Source organism: Pelecanus crispus, chromosome Z, assembly GCF_030463565.1.
Source record: "Pelecanus crispus isolate bPelCri1 chromosome Z, bPelCri1.pri, whole genome shotgun sequence".
Lineage (NCBI taxonomy): Eukaryota > Metazoa > Chordata > Aves > Pelecaniformes > Pelecanidae > Pelecanus > Pelecanus crispus.
Window position 1 is genome coordinate 3118566 of NC_134676.1, and position 24987 is coordinate 3143552.

Genomic DNA, 24987 nt, shown 5'->3' on the forward strand with positions numbered 1-24987 from the left:
CTACTAAAGCAATTGGAAATTCCCCGCAATAAACATCTGTTTTATTCACAGCACTGCTATAAGGCTCTCTCAGGGAGCTTGGATCAGATGATCAATATTTAAAGAGATGGTTGGGTTTTTTTTTTAAAAAAAAAAAGACCAGTAATTAAACAAAGAAAACGCACCCTTGCTTGCTAGCAGAGTATGGAGGCACGAAAAGCAGCATTCTATATCGGTTACACTCGTGTAAGTGTATTTATCAACTCTATTATAGGAAATAATTGATAAAAACCCGCTGCCGAAACGCATCTGCCCCCGGCAGCGTAACCACCCTCCATTTCCTACCGCTGCCCCCGCGCTTACCGCGCTCACACGGCTCCCTCTGCCGGCTCCCTCCCACCGCAAAACGAAGCTTTTTTTTTTTTTTCCCCTCTTAGTTTTAAAATACCACGAATGAGCCTGCTGAATTAGCTACGAGAGATCTGCCGATCCCCCCACCCGCCATTACCTCAGGAGAAACCGTTACAACCCGCGGCAGCCCCCCCTCGCCTCCCCCCCCCCCCGACCCAACGCCAGCACCGCCTCCCCCAAGCACCCCGCTCTCACGGCTGCAAGCACCGGGGCCAGCTCGCCCACGGCGGCGGGGAGGAAGGCGGCTCCCGCTCCCCGGAGGGCCCCGGGGGCTCTCGGCGGCAGCCGCCGTTCAAAGCCGCCGCGCTGGGCCGAGCGCTGAAGGGCGCAGGCGCCGGCGCAAGGGCGGGAAGCGGCGGCGCTGAGGGGCCGGGCCCGCAGCTCCCGGCCCGTCCCACAGGGCTGCCCCGGGAAGCGGGCCCCGGCGACACAGACACGGAATTGTTGTATAAATTAAGTTTATTTCGGCATTCGACAGAAGACATAAGCCCTCTAAAAATTAAGTCGCTTTTCAACATAGATAGAGTGGCGCGTCTCCTATAGAACATCATCACGGCCCAGTGCTTTTTTTCTCGGGGGGGGGGGGGGAGAAGATAAATAAAGACTTTACATTTACCCCAAACTCCTTTTCTTCTAATTAGCTACAGCTATAAAGGTTTACTGATAAGGATAGAGTGCTTATCTCTCTCTCAAAAAAAAAAAAACAAGCAAAAAAAACCCCCAAATCCACTGTTGCTTTTCCACAATTGCCTAACAAAGAATAGCTTGGAGTTCCCTCCCTCCCCACATCACAGCTGTAAAAACAACTAAAAAACAACAACAAAAAAAAAAACCCTGAAGAACTCAGAAGCAGATTAATATACAAATGTGTTAAGGAAGAGCCATTTTTAAAGCAGTGATGCAATCCAAGAAGCGACCACATTCAGCGGAGCTTTAAGGAGAAAGGAAAATAGCAAACGAGGAGTCGCCTGACGCCGCCAGACAATACGTTATTGAAATTGCTTGGTGCAAGAATGCATCGTCTTAACATTTTTAGCGGTGAAAAGTGGTCAGACCTTCAGTCTACACAACCGCACCGACCCAGCGTGTCCTATGACTCCCATCTTCCAGCCCGTACTCGTCTCGTAACTCTTGCAACTTCTACGTTCAATGGAGAGACATAGTCTTGTCTTTTAGACAAACCATAAAAGCATTAGTAAAAGGAGAAAAAAAAATTTCAAAAGGCCTGCTTCATAAGCAATTTTTAATGTCTAATAATAATAATAATTCAAAAAAGACAAAAAAAACCAAGCCAAAGAGAGATGTCCTGAGCACAAAAGCTCAAAACACACATCACCTCCTCACCTGGGATTCTTCACATTTGCTAGCTGCTTCAAAAAACAACTCAAATGTCTGTTCTAGACTTGAAACATGGGGGTTGTCTTGCACTAACAACCTCTGCAGTAAACTGAATTACAACATACGACCGAAAGAAGGAGAAAAAAAATTAGAAACACCATCAGATAATAGAGAAAACGTATTCTAACTCCCCATGCTTATGAAGAATATTTGAACCTGGCATTCAGAAGTTTCTTTTGCTGTTTAACCATGCCATGGAAATTATCTGATGTTTGTGCAGACAGCTGAAACCCCTCCTGCAGTCTCAATCAGTTTAGTGATTAAAAATAACATTTCTTCTGCATGTTTTAAGGATAGAGGAAAGAACCGCAGAAGAAAGATTCTTTCTGGAGTCTATTACACCATCTGGTGCTATCTAAAGTCACAAATCCAAACCTACAATAACCTTACAGAAAGCTGTGGTATGCAAGATCAGGGTGCGTTACTGTAGGGCACGGAATGTTGAAATTGCCATTTCAGGTCACCCATAAGAAACTTTCCCAAGTCAATACACAATGTTCTTTCTGTTTCACGTACATAAAATAAAATATTTAGCAAGAAGTTCATAAATTGTCCTCTAGCGTCCATCTTTACAAGTCTGTTTTATCATCAGGAAGAAAAAAAACACAAAAAAAAAAAGCCCCCAAACCAACAGATCTTTGCATTTTATTAAGCAAACACCCCTGAGTAAAGAGGCTGATATCCACTGTCTTCTCTCTTGCATGTAAGCACGCAGACACTCAGCATGCCAAAGAACTGAAAAAGAGAGAGAGAGAGAGATTTAGTTCTGCTGTATTTTGTTTCAGTCATCAGAGCCAACATCTATATGTTCATTAGACTTTTTCCTCATAGCAAGGACATTCTTTTCATATTTAAAAACACTTAGAAAATACATCTACAGAAAGTGATTTTTTTTTTGCATATCAATTTCCAATTAGAGTTCCAGCTCAACTTTTTCCTCCCTAGTTTCTCCCACTAATTTACACATCCATGTTAATTCCTAGGTATCTTACTATGGGAAAAATTTCAGTGAAAGCATGGGATTATTCTGGACTTAAAATGAGTTCTGTAAAATATTTAAGCATATAAAATATGCAAATAAAGATAGCGCAGAATATGCTAAGGCAACCTGTAGAGATGATCACAGGGGAGATCCCGGTGAGAGGGTGCATCACAAATAGTAACGGGACATGTAACAGGAGCGTAGAACTCATCACTTCTATAGAGGGAAGGGAAATGATGGAAACAACATTGCTGAGCCATTTAAGCCCATGAGACCAAGTGCTGTAAAAAAAATCACCTCTCTGCTAGGGCCAAAATTAGGAAAAGAAAAGCTTAACTAAGTCAAGCCCCAGTCCTGAGATGACATCTGGACAGATTTTGGCTTCTGCATTGAGTTCAGGAGTGGGATGTTAAAACAGTAAGTGTTCTGCACTGGCTCACCTCATAGCCACTCCTCTACAGAGAGCAGATATTCAAAGAAAAACCACTTTGCTGCTATGAAATGGTTCAAATCTCTGTCAACAAGGAACAGGCTACTGACCTTGGAGAACAGGTACAGGAAACAATAACCAACCACCAGGCTAAAAATTTATGGGTCAGATCTTCGAAGAAATGCCTACGCAACTTTGTGATGTGCCAAGTGCGAGGAGTTTTACATCAGGGCTTTTCAAATCTAGTTTTCACCCACAAGATGATCTGGCTTCACATTTCATTTAATTCAATCTTATAAGTCTATAAATAGCCCCGCTGATTTAATTCCTCGTCATATTTCTAGTCCATTTTGATTCCAGGTCTCTAAACACAGGACTATTCATTGGGTTATATCTAAAAACAAACTTTGATGAGCAATTTTTTACATCCCAGTTAAATACAGCAAAGCTGGTTGTTTTAATAAAGAATTCTAGATCTAGGCCTTTTAGCACACCCAGCTTTTTGTACTTCCTACCAAATGACCAAGATGGATTCTGTGTTGACTTGCCATCCCAAATCCCCTACTAGCTTTTTGCATTCCTCCCCTTATTGTCAGGCAGATGAAATGGAGAAAGTTGGAAGAAAACAAGTGAGGAACAGAGGACTGGGTCTACTTCAGAGCCAGGAAAAGGCTGTAGGCTAGTAGGACATGGTAGAAGAAAAAGCCCCGGGATCAAAGGATAAAAACTATTATTTTCCATGAGGGAAAAGATAAACCATTTACCTTTACGATGGCAAACCCCAGGATTACAAGCATAGCGTAATTGATAACGCTCTGCAGCCCAGCCTCCAGCTCCTCTGCGCAGCCCTGCCGTGAAAGGGATGGGTGAAAACAAATCAGACTATGTAATTCAGCTGCATGTTTTTTGGCTTTGTTTCCTCCCCGACGCTTAAAAGGAAGCAGGACCTTGTAAGGCCTGTCTAACCAAGCACTGCAGACCTGAGGGCTTCCAGTCTTGTCTTCCGGACACGATGGCTTGTCATTCACCTCTTGCTTGGTGAGAGGCACTGACATTTCATAGAATCACAGAATGGTTTGGGTGGGAAGGGACCTTTGAAGGCCATCCAGCCCAACCCTCTGCCATGGGCAGGGACATCTTCAACTGGATCAGGGTGCTCAGAGCCCCGTCCAGCCTGGCCTGGGATGTTTCCAGGGATGGGGCATCTCCCACCTCTCTGGGCAACCTGTGCCAGTGCTTCACCACCCTCATTGTAAACAATTTCTTCCTTCTATCTAGCCTGAATCTCCCCTCTTTTAGTTTAAAAACATTACACCTTGTCCTATCACTGCAGGCCCTGCTGAAAAGTCTGTCCCGCCTTTCTTCTAAGCCCCCTTTAAGTACTGAAAGGCCGCAGTGAGGTCTCCCCAGAGCCTTCTTGTCTCCAGCTGCTTCTCAGAATCTCCTCTGGCTCAGGTCACTGAAAAAAGTGCCCAAAACTCAGAGCCAGGAAGATCATAGAATCATCATAGAATGCTTTGGGTTGGAAGGGACCTTGAGAGATCATCGAGCCCAACCCCCCTGCAGTAAGCAGGGATTGAACCTATGAACTTGGTGTTATTAGCACTGTGTTCTAGCCAACTGAGCTAACCCAGCTGGTCAATGGTGTCTGTAAAATGCAATTCATGGGCTTGTGCCCCAGAGTGAAGAACCTGGTATGCACTTCTCTGGATTCATGGTCAATCCTAGAAGAGTCTCTTCCCCTACCCCAGATCTGTGTGAACAACTACGTGCCCATAGCTAGTGCTCTGGCCTTGTCACGTTGCTTCTGTAGCAACACGAAATGGAGGACTGTTACCAGCAGACGGACAAGACCAAACATCCAGACTGGTGCCTCTCCTTCATCATCTAGGAGCTTTTATGAATAGTATGAGAAGGAAGTTAGCTAGAGGAAAACTATGGGAGGAAGAGGGTGTGGGGGACAACTTGCTGGAAAGAATTGGATGAAGTTATCCCTAAACCCTGTCTAAAGTGCTTTCCTCATCGGTTCTGGCTGGCTGAGAATGATCATGGCCCAGCTGTGAAACCGCGCCCTTTATCCTCACCCGCGTATTGAGTTCCTGCGGCTGATCCAGACGCCCTGTGCAGTTCTTCATATCTTGCCTGCAGCAGCTCAGAGGGACGCTGTTGTTACCGGTGGAATTAAACCACTGCGTGGTTGTCCAGTCACTGTAGTTCTTTACCCCACAACAGTGAAGCTGCCAAACACAGGATAGTTACAGGGATGTATGAATCTATCTGAACCTGAATGCTCATGCTGAGTTGAACCCCTCCTACGCACACTGGGCAAGAGCTGCCCGCAGTATGAGCAGATTTACAAGCAGCAGTATTTCAGGAAGACAGTAGTAGATATAATAGATTGACTTCCTGTCATACGCTATTACCTCCTTATTAGTTTATTCTTTGTGAAAGCTCTAATATTAAAGTGACAGGTTGCAGGATAGACAGGTTGTAGGATATAGTCATATTTCTATTTTCTGTTTTACGGTACAGGATTCTCAGCAGCAGTTATTCATATGTACTCCTTTGGTCAGATCCAAAGGTCGCTCGTGTCAGCCAGATCATTCATTTACAGGAACTTCACACCAGGAACCTGGAAATGCCAACTCTGCAAAGCGGAGAGCATCCGCAATTGCCTTGGAGGATCAGATGCTAAACACAGCTGCAGAGCTGTGCTCCAGGATACGACCACACTGACCCTCTTCCCCTCCCTTCCCAGCCCAAATTCCTTGTTTAAGACCCAGTTGTTCTTTTCTAAATAATTCTCAGGACAATTTAAATGTTTTCTTACCTGTTCTTGCAAGTAATCCACAACAGTAGACTCTGGATTTTTCCCACCATACTTCTCAAAGACTGAGTGCATTGTGCCTTGCACGTCAGTTTTTACCTATTTAGAGAGGGAAAAAAAAAACCCCATATTGTTTTAAAATGAGAGCTAAGAATTTTATCTAGTGGAAACTCCAAAAGATCTGTATCCCAACTAAGTCAGAGGAAAAAAAAAATTTAAAAAAAAAAAAAAAAGCAATGTATTAGATAAAATGCAGGTAGCACTTAACCAGAATCATGTTCCTGGATAGAATCTTGCCTCCCCTGATGGAAGAGCCCTCCTTTGTGAGCATCAAAAACTGTTCAGTCCAACTTAGAGATTGTTGCAATGCCTGCCAGGTACTTTATGTATTCACCATGTTCCCTACAAAGACTGATCCACATACCGCATGGTGACATCTCCATTCCCACTTGCCTTGCAGATTGCAGGACAGGGGATGAAGTGCAAGAAAACTGGATATACTGGAATGCTCTAACAACACAAGATCTATTCTTTACTTTTAGGTTAATACAGGGACACTAATTCTTTGCTTACCTTTTCTCTGTAAACGAATCCCAGGACAAAAGCAGATACTTCTGCAATAAAGATAACCAGGATAACGGCCAAGAACTGCAAGTAAAAGAAGGAGACTGTAAGGAAGAATTCCACAGCATTTGAATTCAATTGGGCATTACCCATCACATTAATTTATAGTGGCAAGCTTTTGTTATCTGTTGTTGCCTCTCCAATCAAAATAGTTTCTAGAAAATAATTTAGAGCGGGAGGTTACTGTGCATGGCTGGGACTTAGGACTGCGGTTCCACAGGATCTGTGCCCAGTGTAGGCAGCCTCCTGAGCGCTGCCATGATGCGATCTGTGTGAAGAGCCTTCACAAGGCGGCTGTCAAACAGGACACTGCACAAATAAAGCAGCAGCTTAGTTAGGTACATCGGGCACTGCTTGCTGAGGTCATGTTGCCTTCAAGGCGTGAGCTGGGGGCCTGAAGTTACTCAGCTTGAATCTTTCCAGATTTTTAAAACTCATTCTAAAAGAAGTGGGGCCATACTTTCAGGATTCAGAGAACTGAAGTCAGCAGAAAAATACTTTTTTTTTTTTTTTCTTTGCTTGCTTTGGAAATTCACCTCTCCTCCTGTTCCCTCACCATCACCCTTCTTCTCGATACTTGCTACTCTCCACACTTATCTCCAGCAAGCTAGCTGCGGCAGAGCCATGAAACTGCCCGTGACTGTGGGGATTTGCCTGTACAAGCAACGCAGCTAATAATTTAGCCTGCACCTCACTCACCATTAATCAGTGCATCACAGCAGTACGTAACTCCTGCGACGGAGCAGTGCTTCAAGCAGTGTCTTTCAGAATAATATTTTACTTTTTGTTCTGTGCATCCTGAGAAGGTCTAGCATAACACCTCCCATACCATGCAACAGGGTGAAGAAGAGGACATGCAAGAACGTGCAACACTCACCAGCCCTAGACCAACTCGAGACTCCCGGAAGGTGGCACAGCAGCCCATCAACCCAATGATGAACATTACCACAGCGACGCAAATAATGATCGTGGCTGGCAGCAGAGCATACTTGTCCTGCAGAAAGTTGTCGTAGCTCTTATAGGTGTTAATGACATAGGCCCCAACATAGCTGAGACCAGCTGCTGCTCCCTGAAATGGAGTAAAGGAAGTTATTAGCAGTTATTTATTAAGCATCTGCCCAGGAAAGTAAATACGGACCTTTTTGTAACAGTGCAGTTAACGTTTCAACTTTAGAAGTAATGACTACAGTGTGCAGAGATCTAGAAAAAAAAAAAATGCTGCATCTGAAACTAGCTACCCATTCAAACTTTAACACAGAGAAGACAAAATTCACTTCCCGTGAATCACTCCTCTGCTAACGAAGCACCACTTTAGTGGAGCTGAAACACGGGAGTCTATCAATGTGCATCAGTCTGTGTCTCTGCAGAGGGCCAAGCTCACACCTCCTACCCAAGATCCCCTACGTCCTACCCAAGGCTGCATTTGGAGGGATCAACTTTTAAGATGATCACCACAGGGGTGGTTTTGGGGGTTTTTTTTGGGTTGGTTTGGTTTTTTTTTTGGAAATAACTCATCCTTTCCACTCCCACAAGAGCATTCATCACTAAGGCACAAATGTTCTTGATCTCAGCAACACACAGTCCCTCCTTTTCCTGGAGGAAACAGATTTCTGCATCCTCTAAAATAAACTCTCCTCCAAAAGGATGTTTTACCAGTTGAGGCCAACATACAGCGCACCAGTGACAGCTGCCCAACCAGCAGCCCTGGAGATGGAAGGCTTTTATCCACAGAACTGGGTACAGCCCTGGAAATAACACCGACAGAGTCAGCAGTGCTTTGCCGATGCCTCACCAATGGCATAAAAAAGTTCTCTCAAAAGTTACAACAGCTCATCCACCCTCTATAATCCTGCAGCACAAGACTACACCTGTAAAAATGAAGCACTGTCTGTACTCATGTTCTGGAAACTTGAGGGAAAACAGTCTGTTTGTTTTCAATAGGCTACAGCTGGATTTCATCATGCAGCTTACGAGCAGTTCATTACTTCCCCCAGTGCTGTACATGTTAATTAAATCGAACACTCCTCACACTGAAGCTAGGACTTGCTAATTCCTTTACCTTTTTTGGCTCCTTCCCCTCCAGCCACGTCTGGTGCCTGCCCTTCAATTACCTCCAAGTGCAGGTGACATCCTTCATTTCAGACAGCTCTCATCCCACGCCACTCTCACATTCTGGGACACTGCCTGTACCTCAAAATTACCGGGACCAGATGCCCCAAGTGATGAAACCGGGATCAAACTAACCCTTAGAGACATTTAGCACATGTCGTGCAAGATCCTGCTGTGTTGGGGCTCAGATACAGCAGGTTCTCTACCAAGTGAGATATCAGGAAAAGGAATAGCATCACCAGTTCTCAAGAGGTTTTTTTTCTTCTTCACATGCATCGCGTTTTCAGGCAGTGCTAATGATTAAAGCAGTTCCTAAAACTTCCTTTAACTCTTCCTCTCATTGAGGAAAAATCTCTTTCCCATTTCCATGTCTGCAGGCATACAGGCTTCTTCCTCCCACCCCTTTTTAGGGATGCAGGGAAAGGATGAGACCACTTTAGCTCAAAGGCCACCATTGCCTTCACCACCGTGAGCAACCTCACCTCTTCCTCCTCCAACACTATGCTCTTGTAGTGAAAGTGGGACAGGAAAAGTCCCTGGGGTGGTAGGAGCACTAAATGTGGGGCTGGGGACACTGCACCTCCATCCTGCCGTGCCTTCAATTGTACAAAAAAACCAAGGTGTATAACCCAAAAAGCGCATCCCATCTTTCTGGCCTGGAGAGCTGGATCCACGTGCGACTGTCCACCTCTTCTCCGTTCCAGAATGGCATCAACTGGGCAAGGGCAGCCATGGAGGAGGAAGCAACACTCTTGGGCTAACTATCCATCATCACGGAGAAAATGCGATGACAGGATTTGCCCACTATATCCTTTCTTTCTAACATTTTCTAGGGTTATTGAGCACCGTGTTTAGCCAAATTGGCCCCAAACCCAGTGAAAACAATGCAGAATTACTAGGAACTTTTAAGGGCTTCTTCCACACTCAAAACACTACAGTACAAGCGGCTCTGCCCCCAGGTTTAAGATGGAGTAATCTGCAGTAGAATTTGTTTGTTTTTAAGGTTTAAGATGGAGTAATCTGCAGTAGAATTTGTTTGGTTTTAATTTAGCATTAAAAAAATAAAGTTTTACTTCAGTATTCTTCATCTGGAAAAAAAGCAGCCACTTTTCCATTTGCTGGACTAAAAGATGTATTTTATTTGAAACATGCTAAAAAGTGAGCCTAAAAAAGTTAAATTGGATAGAGATAATTCATTCACGTTAAAACATTTCTAAGAAAAAAAAAAAAAGTTGCATCTCCCTGAAAGTGTCAGAGAAACTTGGAAATTCAGAGAGGCCCACAAGGGAGCTCTGCTTCCCACTGCCATCCCTAGGACAACCAGAAGCAAAACCAACTTATTGCAGCAAGGCCAAAGCGATGGAGCTTTCTGTACCCTTCCTCCAGGTGAGCTCCCTCTGGAAGGCTTTGAGGTTTCCAGGGGAAAACAGAGCTTCCGGAAAAAAAAACCATGCTACATACAGAATCATAGAATCATAGAATCGTTTAGGTTGGAAAAGACCTTTAAGATCATCCAGTCCAACCATTAACCCACACTACCAAGTCTACTCTAAGCCAATCAAGGGTAGACTAGACTAAAGTTATATATCTAGTTTATAACTTTTTCCTTATTCCTTCATAGCTTTTGTGCAGTGTTAATATCCCGAACCTAATGAATGCAGCATCCTGACTTCTGAATCAGATCACAGTCACTCAGGACACAAGGTTCAAGACGGGATGCAGGGCCTTTTGTTACCCACAGAAGCGCTCTGCTCAGCTGGGCCAGCACCAGCTTGGAAAGCAGCTCACGCAGTTCCTAAAAGGGTTCAGAGTTTGGCCCCTGCTTCCATGGAAGCTGTGGAAAACATCCAAGTGACCACAGCAGGAAGAGCATGGTGCTCCGGGTTGACAAAAACTTCTCCCTACTGCATGGCTAGAAGTGTTACATGAATAATGCCGTAGTTATTTTCAAGTTTTCCCATCCTGACTGTAACCCCTGACTGCATTTGTTGCTGGGTTTTGAAGCCTTCCTGGTAAACACGGGTATGGCTGGAGAGCAATGGTATTCTGGTTTCTCAGGTTTTTGGGAAATTTCAGGCAGGTGCACCATGACTCCCCAGCATAGGATCATAGAATCGTTCAGGTTGGAAAAGACCTTTAAGATCATCCAGTCCAACCATTAACCAACCATTAACTCGGCATGCACCGAGTCATAATCCTCCACTATGAATACAGACACAACATGGCAACACCCCCAGCCACCGTGCTTGTACCTCAAAAGCACCTCGTCCTCAGTCTCTCTGCTGCTGCCATCACCACAAACCTAACACAGGGCCGAGTTACGGCTTTACAAACTCCAGGCTAGAAGGACTCCCAGGTAGTCACCCTAAACCAAAGAAGGAGCCGGCCACTAGCAGCACGAAGCCTCCTGCACGTGCACTTTTAAACCAGGTGCTTGCATCTGGGCACAGCCACTAATGAGAACGTTTTTCCTGAGGCCGTCGGCCTTTGGTGCAGCTCGGCACCCAGGCTGGGATGTCCCACCAGTTGTCATCAACCGCTGAGCGCCCACAGCCCCAAGAGAAAACCAGAAGAATCGTGAGACCCTCGGAAAGGTTCCTGATGGAGGAAGGCAGTCCCTGGGGAAATGGAGCAGGGGTGACTTTACCGCAGGAAAGGCAGCACAGACCGAATAGCCAGGGTACAAATAAAGCATAAGCCACGTTTTTGGCAAGTAAATGAGTCATCCGCATTCAGCAGCAATGTCATGCCAAAACGTGGACAACGAAACAGCCTTGTGACTTAGTTAATGTGTAAAAATTAATGTGCAAAGTGCAAAGTTAATCGTTTCTCATTCAGAGAACATAAAGGCCAGCTCTTTTGCATAACTCTAGCACCAGCCTTTGCAAGTAGTTCTGTACTTCTAAAGACAGTCTTAAAGACAGCCTGCTTCATTATTTAATCTTCCTATAGGATGTTTTACACAAAAAGAATCCTCCAATATTTCCACTATGCTTCTGCAAGCAATTTAGACAACAGACACGTTCTTCATCTCTCCTCTCTATACTCGGTTTTCTACCTATTTTCAGCGTGCTCAAGGCACAAGCAAAGGAAGCATGCACAGGAAATGCTAAATACAGACCAACTGTGGGAAACTAAGAAAAACTTTCTTGCTAGTAAAGGGTTACCACAAATTCAAAACCACATTGTGAAGCCAATTTACAGAAGCCCTATAAAGCCAGGACTAGCAAAGCTCCACGACAGTAAGGCAACATCAGAGGGTCCAGCGTTGAGTACAAGGAGATTCCTGCCCAAACTTTATCAATGCAAATACAGACCGGCACTATCACAGCATGTTTTATTGCAACACTCAGGATTGTCTGGGTTCTGGTCAGAAACAAAACACAGCCAGGAAGAGGTCTATTACAATTTCTAAACTTCTGCTTCCAAGCAGAAAAAGGAAGTGTAATGAGGTAAAAATAAGAGACTTGGGGTAAAGACCTGGCTTAAAGGAAGTTCAGCTTTTTCCCCACAAACTGAGAAACAGCCATGACTTCACCTATAGTTTTTAATTCAAAGCGAAGACTTTGAACCCTGACAAGCAGGGTCACTCAGGAGTGGAAGGCGTTTCAGGTAGCTATCTGTTCCCTGTTTTATTTTTCCACATGAGCCCCAGAGCTAAACTTCGAACGTGGAGAAGAAAAATATTTCGGAACATAAATCTCTTAAGCCTTCCCAGTACTTAAGGCAAGTTCAAAATCCGGTGGAGGGATTTTCCCCCAACATTGCAAAACCTTCAGCCCATTCCTAGATCTAAGGTGAAACTTCTCTAGAAAAGGAATACAACGAGCAATGTCCTTTGCACTGCTGAAGGTAGACCTTAAGTCAAGTGTGTAAAGTACTCCTAATTAAACAGATTTCTTTTGGAGCTCAAAAAAAAAAAAAAGAAAAAGAAAAAAAAAGAATATTTCACAAATACAAAGGCCAGTTTAAGCAATTCCTTTTGGGGAGGAGGAGGTCAAATAATTCCTTCTCCATGATTAGTCAAACACCTTCTCAAACACATCCAAGATTATATACAAGGTTGCCAGGATTATTCCAAGAAATTCAGACTAGAAATTGTTATTGTTCTTCACAATTTTTTTTAGTCTCCTGCTTGGACGCTTTCTTTCAGAAGAACTCGGTGCAGAATAGGATCACGCAACGCATGGAAGAGGCTCGGCCCAACGCAGCTGGCGCAAACCCCAGCGCAGGCAGCCAAGGAGCGAGGCAAGGCTGATACGGGAGAACCAGTTCGCCTGGTCTGCAGGGCTGCATCGCTGCCTGCACGTTGCCGTGGTCCACCAGCAATGGCAAGCAGAACGTCCTACCCTTACCTCTTCCTCCCCAGACATCCCCGGCTGACTCACTGGGGCTTCAGGAAATGCTGCTGGCATGTCTTTACAATGCTGATGATACCCGTAAGACAAGCTGAAGAGATGAGGTAAACGGAAATTTTGCAAGAAAGCCCCTTTTCACAGCTGGGCAAGAAAGCTGCGACTGTCTCTGCTGTCTCGCCCACCACAGCTCGCATCGTGCCAGGACCTAACACCTGAATTACTTGCCTTTTCATATCCCGCACCCCTGACAGAAAGCAGAGATCTTAAGCTGTTTGAGTGCAAACAATGAACTCATTGTTGGGGTTGAGCAAAAAGAAAGCAAAGCCGTAACAACCGGGTTTTCCTAAGCTGATGTTTGGGCAGGACCTGGGCAGGGTTACTCACCAAGTTGACTTCACACACCTCTTCCATACTTAGCCCAGCCGGCTGAGCCTGGGAGGCAGGTGTGCAGTGATGCTCTGCTGCAGGAACGTATATAACAAGCTGGAACTCTCTCCAGCCACAGAATGCACACACAGCACCGCGAATATTCAGTCTTGCCCGTGAAACAGAAAGGGATAGGACTGGGTGGCTGTGAGGAACCTGAGCTGTCTCACTGATGCAGAGCAGGACAGCTGCTGGAAAACAGTAGATTTTATACATTTTTAAAAAGTACAGCACGTTTGCCGATGACACCAAGCTGTGTGGTGCAGTTGACACGCTGGAGGGAAGGGTTGCCATCCAAAGGGACCTTGACAGGCTTGCGAGGTGGGCCCGTGCAAACCTCACGAAGTTCAACAAGGCCAAGTGCAAGGTCCTGCACCTGGGACGGGGCAGCCCCGGTGTCAGTACAGGCTGGGGGTGAAGGGGTTGAGAGCAGAGAAGGACTTGGGGGCACTGGGGGATGAAAAGCTGGACACGAGCGGGCAATGTGCGCTGGCAGCCCAGAAGGCCAACCGTGTCCTGGGCTGCCCCCAGAGCAGCGTGGGCACAGGGCGAGGGAGGGGGTTCTGCCCCTCTGCTCCGCTCTGCTGAGACCCCGCCTGCAGCCCTGCGCCCAGCTCGGGGGCCCTCAGCACCGCACGGGCATGGAGCTGTCGGAGCGGGGCCGGAGGAGGCCACAGCAATGATGCGAGGGCTGGAGCAGCTCTGCTGTGAGGCCAGGCTGGGAGAGCTGGGGGTGCTCAGCCTGGAGAGGAGAAGGCTGCGGGGAGACAAGAAAGCTGGAGAGGGACTTTTTACAAGGGCACATAGTGATAGGACAAGGGGTAGTGGCTTTAAACCAAAAGAAGGGAGATTGAGATTAGATATAAGGAAGAAATTCTTTACTGTGAGGGTGGTGAGGTACTGGAACAGAGAAGTTGTGGATGCCCCATCCCTGGAAGCGTTCAAGGTCAGGCTGGACGGGGCTCTGAGCAACCTGGTCTAGTGGAAGGTGTCCCTGCCTGTGGCAGGAGGGGTGGAACTAGATGATCTTTAAGGTCCCTTCCAACCCAAACCATTCTATGGTTTTTACCTTGTGTCCCACCGTCAGAAGGGGAATTTTTTATCTGCTGATGACCATGAGCCCCCGCCCTTCTAGAGAGACTTATGGCCATGCAAATACTTCACGACACTTTATCAATGTCACAGCCATAGGACGGGCCCCTTAAACTTCCCTCTATACAAGTGCTCTGAAAAAGAAAACAAAACAAAAAAAAACCAACAAAATTTGCATCTATCAGTCAGGCAGAACAGATACTTTTCCACCTTCCCTTCTTTGTTTTAATAGGTACACTTTACATGATTGCTGGGAACAGAAGTTTGTGTTTGTTTGCATTTATCAGCATAGGCTTCTTTCCTCCTCCCACCAAACCTAACTGCAATACAATAAAAGAGCTAAACTACTATCTATGAAATTAAAAGGCAGTGTTTTGAGGTTTTGTGGGGGTTTTTTTTTAAGGTTTCTCTCAGCATCCTCCAATTTCAGAGTGTCGATTTGATCATTTGGTCTGTTAATGGGGGCCAGTATAGGATTTTCTTTTTAAAAGGCTGGTCAGTTAAATACAGAGTAACAAAGCTATAGTGGTAAAAGGAAAAGCTGTAAGAACAGGTTAAATTCCAAATTCACCAAACAAGTGTGTTCAGCAAGATGCATCCTCTATACAGTAAAAGAGCTGAGACCATGAGACTTAAAAGCATTTCTCCCGCATTGGACGGGACTTTCCCATGGCCAGCACAAAACTTGAACTGATTTGACTTTGTCCCCTATCATGAACTTTGTATGGGCAAAGAAAAATCTGGTAAATAATACTGTTCATCTTTAAAAAGAGTAATGGCAGTTGTTTTCTGCAGCAAACTACTACAAATACATACTGCAAGAACTATTAATACCCACACAAACACTTTCTGAACCATTCCCTTCTAGTTCTTCATTAGACAGTCAGCTCACAGAGGTGTTCTAGTTATTTTTAAGACTTGAAAACCACTTTTTTCACCGGTATCTTTGCGTAGCAGTGATTTAAGTGAGAGCACCTCACCCAATACAATACCTGATACCGATGTTTTGCCTTCACATCCAACAGCTACATTCACTGGGATGCTATCACCTTTTCAGCAATTTCAATTTGCCAGAGGACAGAGTAGGACATCATCTTGGATTATTAGTTTGCCAAGTGTTTGCTGCTACTGTGCTGTCTCCATGCCCCCCATATCTAGAATCGAGCCCCAGCAACACTGGTCTCAATTACAGCTGCACAGTCTCTCCTTAACGCAGAAGACACTCCTTGGTTTTGGTTTTTTTTTTGTGTACAAAAACAGGTTTTGATTTACCTTGACAGGTAAATCCTCTGCTCAAAAGTGTTTGCACAACGTTTCCTCCATAAATAATTTATTTTATTACCCAACAGCCAGCATGCATGGCAAGGGGAATTACTCTTTCTGGCTCCCTCGCTGCTTTACTGTACTACAGATTTTATTCTTCCCATTTGCCATCAGATTTTCAAGTCCTCCCTAGCTGCTGCGCTACTCCATTTCCATGGAGTCAACAGGTTTTTTGGTGCCTTCAGGGGGACACAAAGGCACTGAGCACTTTTGAGAAAGCGTTCTTCATTTTATGCTCGCTTTAACGACATTATGACTCCCATTTAAAACTCCACTTAGCCCCTACAGACCACGCAGCTCCCCAGACCTGACAGTCTCCCTTGGCCCGAGGCAGAGCTGGTTTTTCCCCAGCAATTAGGGCAACCCTACCTCAGCAATTCCCATCCCACTTGCACAAATTCCTCTCCCTTTTCCTGTCCCGGGTTTAAAACTGCCGGCCAGGAGGGACCTCCTGGCTTCAGCCACCACTTCCTACCCCGCTTACAGTATTAATTTCTCCGAACAATAAAACTATTGCTGCATTTGTGTGATCTGGCTCTGTCCAGGACAGCGTGCGGCCCTCCACCTGCGGCACAGAGCAGCAGGCGGGCTGCAGCATGCCCATCAGATGGCCACGCAGTCAACAACTGCTACGGAGGGGATGTACCCACCATGTGCTGCAGCTCCTGGCCACATATAGCTCACAGCCACCGCCGGGCAGGCCAGCCACGTGCCAGTACAGCACAAGGTCACAGAAGCACAGAAAGGTTGGGGTGGGAAGAGACCTCAGGAGGTCATCTGGTCCAACCCCCCTGTTCAAGCAGGTTGCCCAGGACCATGTCCAGGTGGCTTTTGAGTATCTCCAAGGATGGAGACTCCCAACACCTTTCTGGGCAGCCTGTGCCAGTGCTCGGTCACCCTCACAACGAAGAAGTGTTCAGAGGGAACTTCCTGGGTTTCCGTTTGTGCCCATTGGCTTTGCTCCTGTCACTGGGCACCACTGAGAAGAGCCTGGCTCCGTCCTCTTGGCACCCTCCCTTCAGGTATTTATGTACATCAGTAAGAGTGCCCTGAGCCTTCTCTTCTCCAGGATGAATAGTCCCAGCTCTCAGCCTTTCCTCATAGTAGAGATGTTCCACTCCATCATCTTCATTGCCTTCTCTCCAGTATGTTTGCATCTCTCCTACTGGGGAGCCCAGCAGTGGACGCAGTGCTCCAGACGTGGCCTCACCAGCGCTGAGCAGAGGAGCAGGACCACCTCCCTCTGCCTGCTGGCAACGCTCTCCTGATGCACCCCAGGATACCCTCCACCTTCTTGCAGCAAGGGCACGTTGCCGGCTCATGGTCAGCTTGGTGCCCACCAGGACCCCCAGAGCCTTTTCTGCCAAGCTGCTTTCCAGGACATGCGTGGTTCTGCTCTGCTCCCCACTCTCCTACAGGTCCTTTAGCTTCTGAGGCCTTGGAAGCCCATAGCTTCAACTCTTTCTCCACTTTTTTCTACGGGGGGGGCGGGGAAAAAGCAATTGGCAATTTAAAAACCTAGCACACACATTTCTGTGTTCCCTCAGGCTCTCAAGTTGTGAAAACATTGATTTGCAAAATAATAAAAAATACTGAACTCAGCCAGTTGGCTTTAGATCGGAGCAAAAAGCACCAAAGCTGTGAGGCCCTACCAAGCTGGCCTCAATTGCCAGCAGCACCAACAGCATAAAGAGAGGCTGACCACTGATCTTGTGCCAGTCATTAGCCACAATTACAAAACCTTTAAATCACAGTCACCTCACGTGAGGTACAGAGGTGGGACCTAACCAACAAAACTGTACTGAGCCTACAAAGCTACGGGAGACTCTTCTAAGTACGTTATATCTAAATATTCAGCTGCGATGTACAACTACGGGGCATGTTTCAGCTTGCCTTCGAAACACACCGCAGGGTCGGTTGGTGGGTATGATGGGAAGCGCTTGCTTTTTCCTTTTCTTCCTCAAATGAAAACAATCAGCAGCAGCCAAAAGGCTCTGGAAACCTGTGGCTCTCTTTCAGGAGGGGGAAAAAACACCCTCCACAACCCTAAACCAACATCTACTTGCAGTTTTTACATGCTGCAACCCCATACACTCAAGAGGGGATTCTGGTTTTAGTGGGTTTGTTTTCAAGATATATGAAATAAGTGTCCTCCTTAGAGTTGTCCAAGCATAGAATCATAGAATCATTTAGGTTGGAAACGACCTTCAAGATCATCCAGTCCAACCATTAACCTAACATTACCATGTCCACCACTAAACCAATTAAGGGTAGAGTGGCAATTTCGTGTTTCCTGGCTTGGTGCATGTCATCTTCTGTTCCCCGAGCCTAACTGTGGGGTTATTTTCCCATCCCTGAAAGCCAGCACGTATCCTACAAAGCATAAGCGGTGGGATGTCCTCGTGGAGACACTGCGCACCAGCGCAAAGTGAGGAATCCTGCCCCAAATCCTCTGACTTCTAATGCTTAAACCTCTGCCTTGGGGTTAGGGTGCTGCTGCTAATCAAAATCACAGAGCATCACGCACCTCTGAGGACAGCAGGACCGCTCTTAGGAGAAAGCAGCACCACCCTGTTCACGTTTATTCTCCCCAAATACAGAGACATACTGCAGAGCCTGCTGCGAGTATACCTGCAGCTGAGCGTGGATGGATTTATCAGCCGCTGCCAAGCTGGTTTGGATCTGAACAGCTGGTTCAGACACAAAACACCCTCTAGTTCAATATTTGCCTTCAGAACCACCCTAGTTCCTTAATAAGCTGTTCCTGGCTCAGCCACCAGATCCTGCCACTTCCACCTCACAAGCTAGGAACCGAACAGCAAAGAAGTGCACCTAAACCACAGCGCAGCTAATCCTAAAGCCTGGGGAAACTTCGCGGAGCTGGTAACGGGGCAGATGTCACCATAATCTGCCCTGAAATATTGCTTGTCACCAGCTGCAAGGTGAGGGACGCGGGCAGCAGGAGAGCGGGGCGGCGGGGCCACGCGGCTGGTGCGTGCCTCTTCCCGTAAGGAAGAGCACAGGTGGGGATTCTCCTGACAGAAAGGGATCCTGCCAGCTCCGCCGTAAAGCAAACGCAGCTTGGCAGTGCCACGCTTTTGGGGCAAATGAAGGAAATGCCCAGTTCATACATCAGCTAGGGGAAAGAGCCACTTTCTATTCCCTCTGGATAAAGCGTCCGCAAGCTCTGAACTTCTTGCAGAGGGGTAACAAAATGGGACCTCTCGAGCAGCTGTAATTATCAGAGGCAATTCTGTAACGTCAGACCTCTGGTTTTGGAGAGCTGCAAACGATGAGACTCACAAAGAGAGCGAAGTGCTTTCAGGACCGGACCCACAGCCCCGCTGTCCGACAGGAGCCTCTTCACAGCCTCAGGGATCGCTGGGGACAGTCAGACGAAGCTTTTTCCCCAGGAGCGCACAGGAAAGGGTAAAGTTGCTCACACCATTTCTGCATCACCATCTGAACACTTCCCCTTTCCTGACCACACCGCACCAACATTTAGTTTTAATTTTGTCCATGAGGCCCCTATGCATACAGCAAAGCGCATTTTTCCTGAAAGTCAGTTAAGTTCTGCTTCCTGATTTTGGGCAGAGTAGTTTAAAATAAGGAGGAACCTTGCTTTTCAAGGCACACTCAAGTGGTTCACGCCAAAATGCCAAAGTCTGATACCAAGCCCTGGCATCAGCCCCGTCCAGTGACCACTCCAGCTCACACGGCTTTTTTTCCCCATCCAGGGTTCAGCAGCGACTTCGCAGCAGAGCTAGAAATGAACCCACCGCTTTCTGCTTCCCACCCAACGCTCTTCACGCTGGGTCAAAACGTCGCCCAGTCCTCCCTGGCTCATCGCGCCGTGGGTCCCGGGGACCCCAGCCAGTACCATGGCTCCATCAGAGGGGCAGAAAGAAGGAGCCCCGGGAGGAAGCCTGTCCTGAGCCCTTTCAGAAGTGGATGAATGACCCCAGCTTTACTTGCTGGATGTGCTAAAAAGAAAAAAAAAAAAAAAAAAATTAAGCTCTTGGTTAAGCAGCTTTTTCCACCACGGACGCTGCTGTGAGTCAGACTGACCCCGTGGCCGATCAGCATCGTTTCCCTGAGCCGGAGCGAGGAGGAGAGCTTCTACAGCTCTTCCATCTGCCTCTCAAGTATCGCACATGGCATTAAAACCCGGCAGAGCTGCCTGTCCCTCGCTGTCGCGCACAGCAGGCAGCTACAGGCAGGATTAAGGATTTGCCTAAGAACAGATGGAGGAAAGGTGAGAAACAGGTCACAGGGCCGCTGACACCCAGACCTCTAATGACTCTTCGGAGAATACCTCCATCCTTAAAAATAAATGTGTTTCTAGCACCAGTAATCTCCAATATAACCTTTGCTATTCACTACATTTTCAATTCCATCTAGGGACTAGGACAATTCCATCCTCACTAGGGTTTTTAATTTATTTTTCAAGTATCCACCCGATTTCTCTCTGACTGAAGCTTCAGAGTGAGCATTCCCAAAATGCCCAGCGCTGGCATGAGTGATTTCAAACCACTCACAAACGCAGGAACTTTTTTTACAGATACGTTTATCCCTCCCAATTACCAAAAATTATTTAAAAGCGATACCACAGCAATACTGTGATTGCTTGAGCTTCCAGGGCACCCTCTCATATCACTCAGCAAACGACTGTAAGGTTGAAAACAAGGAGCTTTTGGTCTTGGATGCACCAAGGGCAAAGGAGATAAAGCACAGACCAAATAGACAAATACTCCCGGATGCTCAGACCAGCCTGAGCATCTCCTCAAAGCGCAGATGACAGTAATACCCCAAAACACATTTGATTTTGTGCTCACTGGAAACTCCTGGGTCACAAATCCAAAGAAATTTGCAAAAACTACCTGATGTAGGGTGGAGAAGACAGATGGGGGACAACCGGCCACCGTGAGCTTTGCAGTGCTGGGACATCCTCAACAGGGACCTGGTGGGAAGGCAAAGCTCCTCTCCATTCTCCAGTCAATGGATGACTCTTGCAACCATCCGGAGTCAAATCCCAGCCCGGAAACTGTAGTTCACACCTCTTCTTAGCAAAGAGGCAGAGCCCAGCTGGGTTTTCTGAAGAGTCAAGAGCGTGTGCGGGCGCAGAGGGAGCCAGGGATCGGCTGGGGAAATCCACGTCCGGCTTCATCGCTCACAGGGAGAGCACACCCTGCCAGGGGCCAGCGCTGGGACCGCTCTCCTGGGCTTCTCCTCCTTTGGGCAGTCCTGTTGCTATCAACAGGTCAAATTCTGCTCTCTGCAAGCCACCAGTCCTGCTAAAAACACCCAGGCAATAACTTACCTTCATCCTCCTCTCTGCCATCAGGCAAGTGAAGCAAGGCTGGGGACATGCCCGCCTCTGCTAAAAAGTGAATGGGAAACCTGGGCAAACCTGCAGCAACACGTAAGGTGGCCGTAAGGTGGCCTTTTGGCGATGAAGTCCACGGGACTACTGGTGGATACCAAACCCTCTCTGGAAGCAGAGACCTGTTCAGTAACAAGCCAAGTCCCCTCGCAAAGACATTAGCAAGAACATTGGAGTCTCCTCCAACCCTTCCTCTCCCTCTTTCAGGTTGTCTGAGTTAAACCAGCATCCCATCTTCCCCTACAACAGGCCAACACCCATTTACCAAAATCACCGCGCACTTGGACCTAATTAGCAGGTGCTAAAAAGCAACGTTGGAGGTGGGCAGATCTCCCACAGCTTGAAGCACCACCCTTGGTAACTGTGTAGTTAAAACAGCTTCAATCAATACCTTGTTTGTGGGGGTTATGCTCACCCACAGCCCCCCAGTCCACCCCCCTGGAGCAGAACGACCCGCAGATATGACGCTGAGCCTGGTGGGTAAGAGAAAAGTTGCTTCTTCACCTTATTTAGGAAGCCCCTATTTGTTATTCTGCAAAATCTGTCTTCGCTCCTGCACTCTGATAACCATCAGAGATCCAAAAGAGGTTTTACTGCCTTTTTAGGACATTTCTAAGCAACAACCTTTGTCAAAGCACCATAACTACACTGGCTGCAGAGTACACAGGTAGTGAATTATATTCCATAATCATTTCCAAGCCGGGCAAGATTTGCAGCATGCAATGCGTGAGCACGCATTACTCCTTAGAGAAGTCACTTAATGTTCTTTGCAAATCTTGTGTTTTGATAATGATCTGGAGCCTTCTACTTGTAGAGCCCCAGCTGTTAGAAGTGTTCTAAAAGGGAATAAAAGAGTCAGCTCCTCCTTCCCCACCCTCCGAAAACCTGAATTCCAGGTTCTGCAGTTCTGCTGCAGGAATGCGATTACCACACGTAATGGTGGCGGCAGCGTCCAAATGCCACAGGCTTTGGGGCTGCGTTGCTCTTCGTAGGGTAAAAAACCCAAAGGGCTGGTCTGGGTCACCCCAAATTCAGAGGCCATGGACATGCAGAAGGATAATTACTGATTGTCCGGGGATCTAGATCACCTAATAGCTTCAGTCATGATTAAAGAGTTCCCCTACAGCAGAAGAAAAAGGTACCAGAGACGCTTCTAGAAGGACATAAGGCTGTTTGATCTTTAAAAGCCAAGCAACGATGCTAATCTCAGGTACACCCAAGCGGAAGCTCAGAGGATTTCCACGCACGCACACAGTTGGGATGCTCCAATATTTCTCTGCAGGTATTTCAAAAAAACCTCCACACGACCAACATACACGGTAAGATCACGTTACTCGACGCGCGGCAGTAAACACGGGTCAGGCTAGCGATACGAGCGGTACCCGGAACGCACGCAGCAATAAATTGGGCTGAGCCCCGCTAAAGGAGGCACAGGACTGGAAGGGGGCAAGCTCCTCGCTACGACCAGCGGCAAGTCCCGTAATTACAAAACAAGGCACAACACCCCGCGAGACCGCAGGGTTTAATTCAAGCAGTATTTCTGTTGTTTTCTGCATCCCCCCCACCATGTAGGGTCTCTCTTTGGGAAACCTTTGGTTCTTCTCTTTAATTCTTCCTTGCTTTAGAGAAGTCCTCTGCCTTCCCCGTTAGCCAGCGCTCAGCCGGGCGATGGGGAAGAGCAGAGGCGGGGGGCGGCTGCAGTCCTGAACCCTAACCCAGGCTGTCACCGGCGCGTTGAAAGCATCCTGCCTAAAACCCCGTTTTGAGACTACTCGAGCGCTACAAAGCCGATGCGAATGCCCAAATCACTCTACCGTGATACACGGGGCAGAACTGGGCCCCTTCTCCGAGAGCAGCATGCGAGTCCCCAGCTGGTGATGGGGTGTGTGTGTGTGGGGGTACACAAACTTCCCCACGCAGGGGAAAAGCCCGCCAGCGGTTACCGGAATAACCACCGCCCTTCCGAGCTGTCACCCGCCCCAGGCCCCGCCGTCGCTGTCACAAGGCGGCCGTGCCACGAGCCCCCGACGCTGAGCCCCCCCAAAACCCAACAGGGCTTAGGCTAAAAAGTACACAACCCCACCCTCTTCCTTTTTTTTTTTTTTTTTTTTTTTTGATCGCTTGTAAGTAATTTTTGAGGAAGTGATTTGGAAAGGTATTAATTATACCCAAATGTAGTTGGAACAAAGTGCTCGGCTGTTTTCCTCCCCCAAACACTCCCCACCCCAAACCCCTGCGTAATGCCCTCACCCCGCTGCAGCCAAACAGCTCCGGTTTTGTTTCCAGTCCCCAAATTAGCTTCTAGATTGCTTTAATGAGACGCCTTTAAAAACACTACTAAAAAAACCTACTACATTAAAAACACCCAGCAAAAAAAAAGCCCAAAACAAACTCCAGAAACTTTTTTTTTTTTCCCCTCAGAAACTTAAAAACCCAAATCTTCTTGTTCTTTGTGTACGGTTACCTATAGGAACAAACGAGTCACCTGCACGCCGATAAACTAAATGCCCAATTAACTCTGGAAACCCCGGTCAACCAGAAGACGGTCACGTCCCACAGCACCGTCTCCCTCTGCCGAGCCCTTCCCGGCACCCAGCACCCGGGACCGTGATCCCCACGTAACCCAGGCGGGTCCGCATCCCCCCACCCGGCTCCCAGCATCCCGTCGCGGTACCCAGAAGGCGAGGCTGAGCAGCAGCAGCACGGTCTTGGAGGTGATCACGCCGCAGTCCATGTCGCGGGGCAGAAGGAGCGGCTGTGGGACGGGCGAGGAGGGACCGGCTTGGGGTGCCGGGTGGGGCCGCCCCCGTTGCCGCCCCGTAGCCCGCCCCGTCCCTCCCCACCCACGGCGGTCGATGTTTCCCCGTGGCCAACGAGGCACTTTTCCAAGCAGGGGCTTTGCTTCCCAAGCCGGGAACAAACGTCAAAGCAAATTATTGTTGACTTCGGCATGTGGTTTGTTTGGTTTGGGTTTTTTTTTTTTTCCCCCCCCTTAACTTCTGCAACTTTCGAGCTTAGTTAAAAACTGTGATTCTGTGAAAAGCTCTCGCTGCGGCGAAAAGGTTTCCATCACCGCTGCCTGTCAGGATTGCTAAGCCGCAGCCGAGCGTCTCCGTTCGTCCAGCACTTCCCAGCCTTTTGGGTTTGGCACCGCGTCGCGCCCGCCTTTTCCACCGCGCGCGCCGCAGGCAGCAGGAACGCAGCTACGGCCTGGCTTTGGGCGCGCAACGCTGCGTCCCAGCCACTGAAATGTGAGGCTGAGCAGCCACGGGGAGAGGGATTTGAATTCGGTGACTGCAGAGGGCTGCGAACGGCGCTTTGTTTCCATCCGTCAAGCCTCGTGCTTTTAAAACCCAGCTGAAGGTGGAGGGGGGGGGCAGGCAGGGGTTTGTTTTGCGAAGATGACCTCTGGCAGCCCGAACTGAGCTGAACCCAACCCTCCGCTCTGACGCAGGATGCAGCGATAACAAAGTTTCCCGTCTTTGCCCCTTCCCAGCAAAAAACCAGATGCGATCCGGTTTCCTTCGGGGGATGTGGGTTTTGGAGGGTCGTGCTGAAGTAGCTTTCCGGCAGGAAACCACGGAAAGGGAGATCACGGACAGTCTCTGCCCTCAGCCCATGAATTTAAGCCGGGCAAAGCCGCCG

The 24987-nt window shown here is 47.6% G+C and overlaps 1 protein-coding gene across 1 annotated transcript; it reads right to left on the reverse strand.

Annotated features, from left to right (window-relative positions):
* Positions 1 to 975: 975 nt before the first annotated feature.
* Positions 976 to 24076, reverse strand: LOC104037950 (tetraspanin-36-like). Its single transcript, XM_075726544.1, has 7 exons — positions 24017 to 24076; positions 7529 to 7720; positions 6601 to 6675; positions 6031 to 6126; positions 5285 to 5437; positions 3965 to 4048; positions 976 to 2523 (listed from the first exon to the last, which is right to left on the reverse strand). Exons 1-7 carry the CDS (start codon positions 24074 to 24076, stop codon positions 2437 to 2439), a joined length of 747 nt encoding a protein of 248 aa, XP_075582659.1. The 3' UTR covers positions 976 to 2436.
* Between the last annotated feature and the right edge of the window lie 911 nt (positions 24077 to 24987).

Bases quoted from the DNA above. Each gene is read 5' to 3' on its own strand.
- LOC104037950 (XM_075726544.1), bottom strand. From the start codon at position 24,076: ATGGACTGCGGCGTGATCACCTCCAAGACCGTGCTGCTGCTGCTCAGC. The intron at 6,127-6,600 runs GTAAGCAAAGAA...CTCTCTAAATAG, and splicing joins GATTCGTTTACAGAGAAAAG to GTAAAAACTGACGTGCAAGG. The intron at 5,438-6,030 runs GTAAGAAAACAT...TGTGTTTGGCAG, and splicing joins TGGATTACTTGCAAGAACAG to CTTCACTGTTGTGGGGTAAA.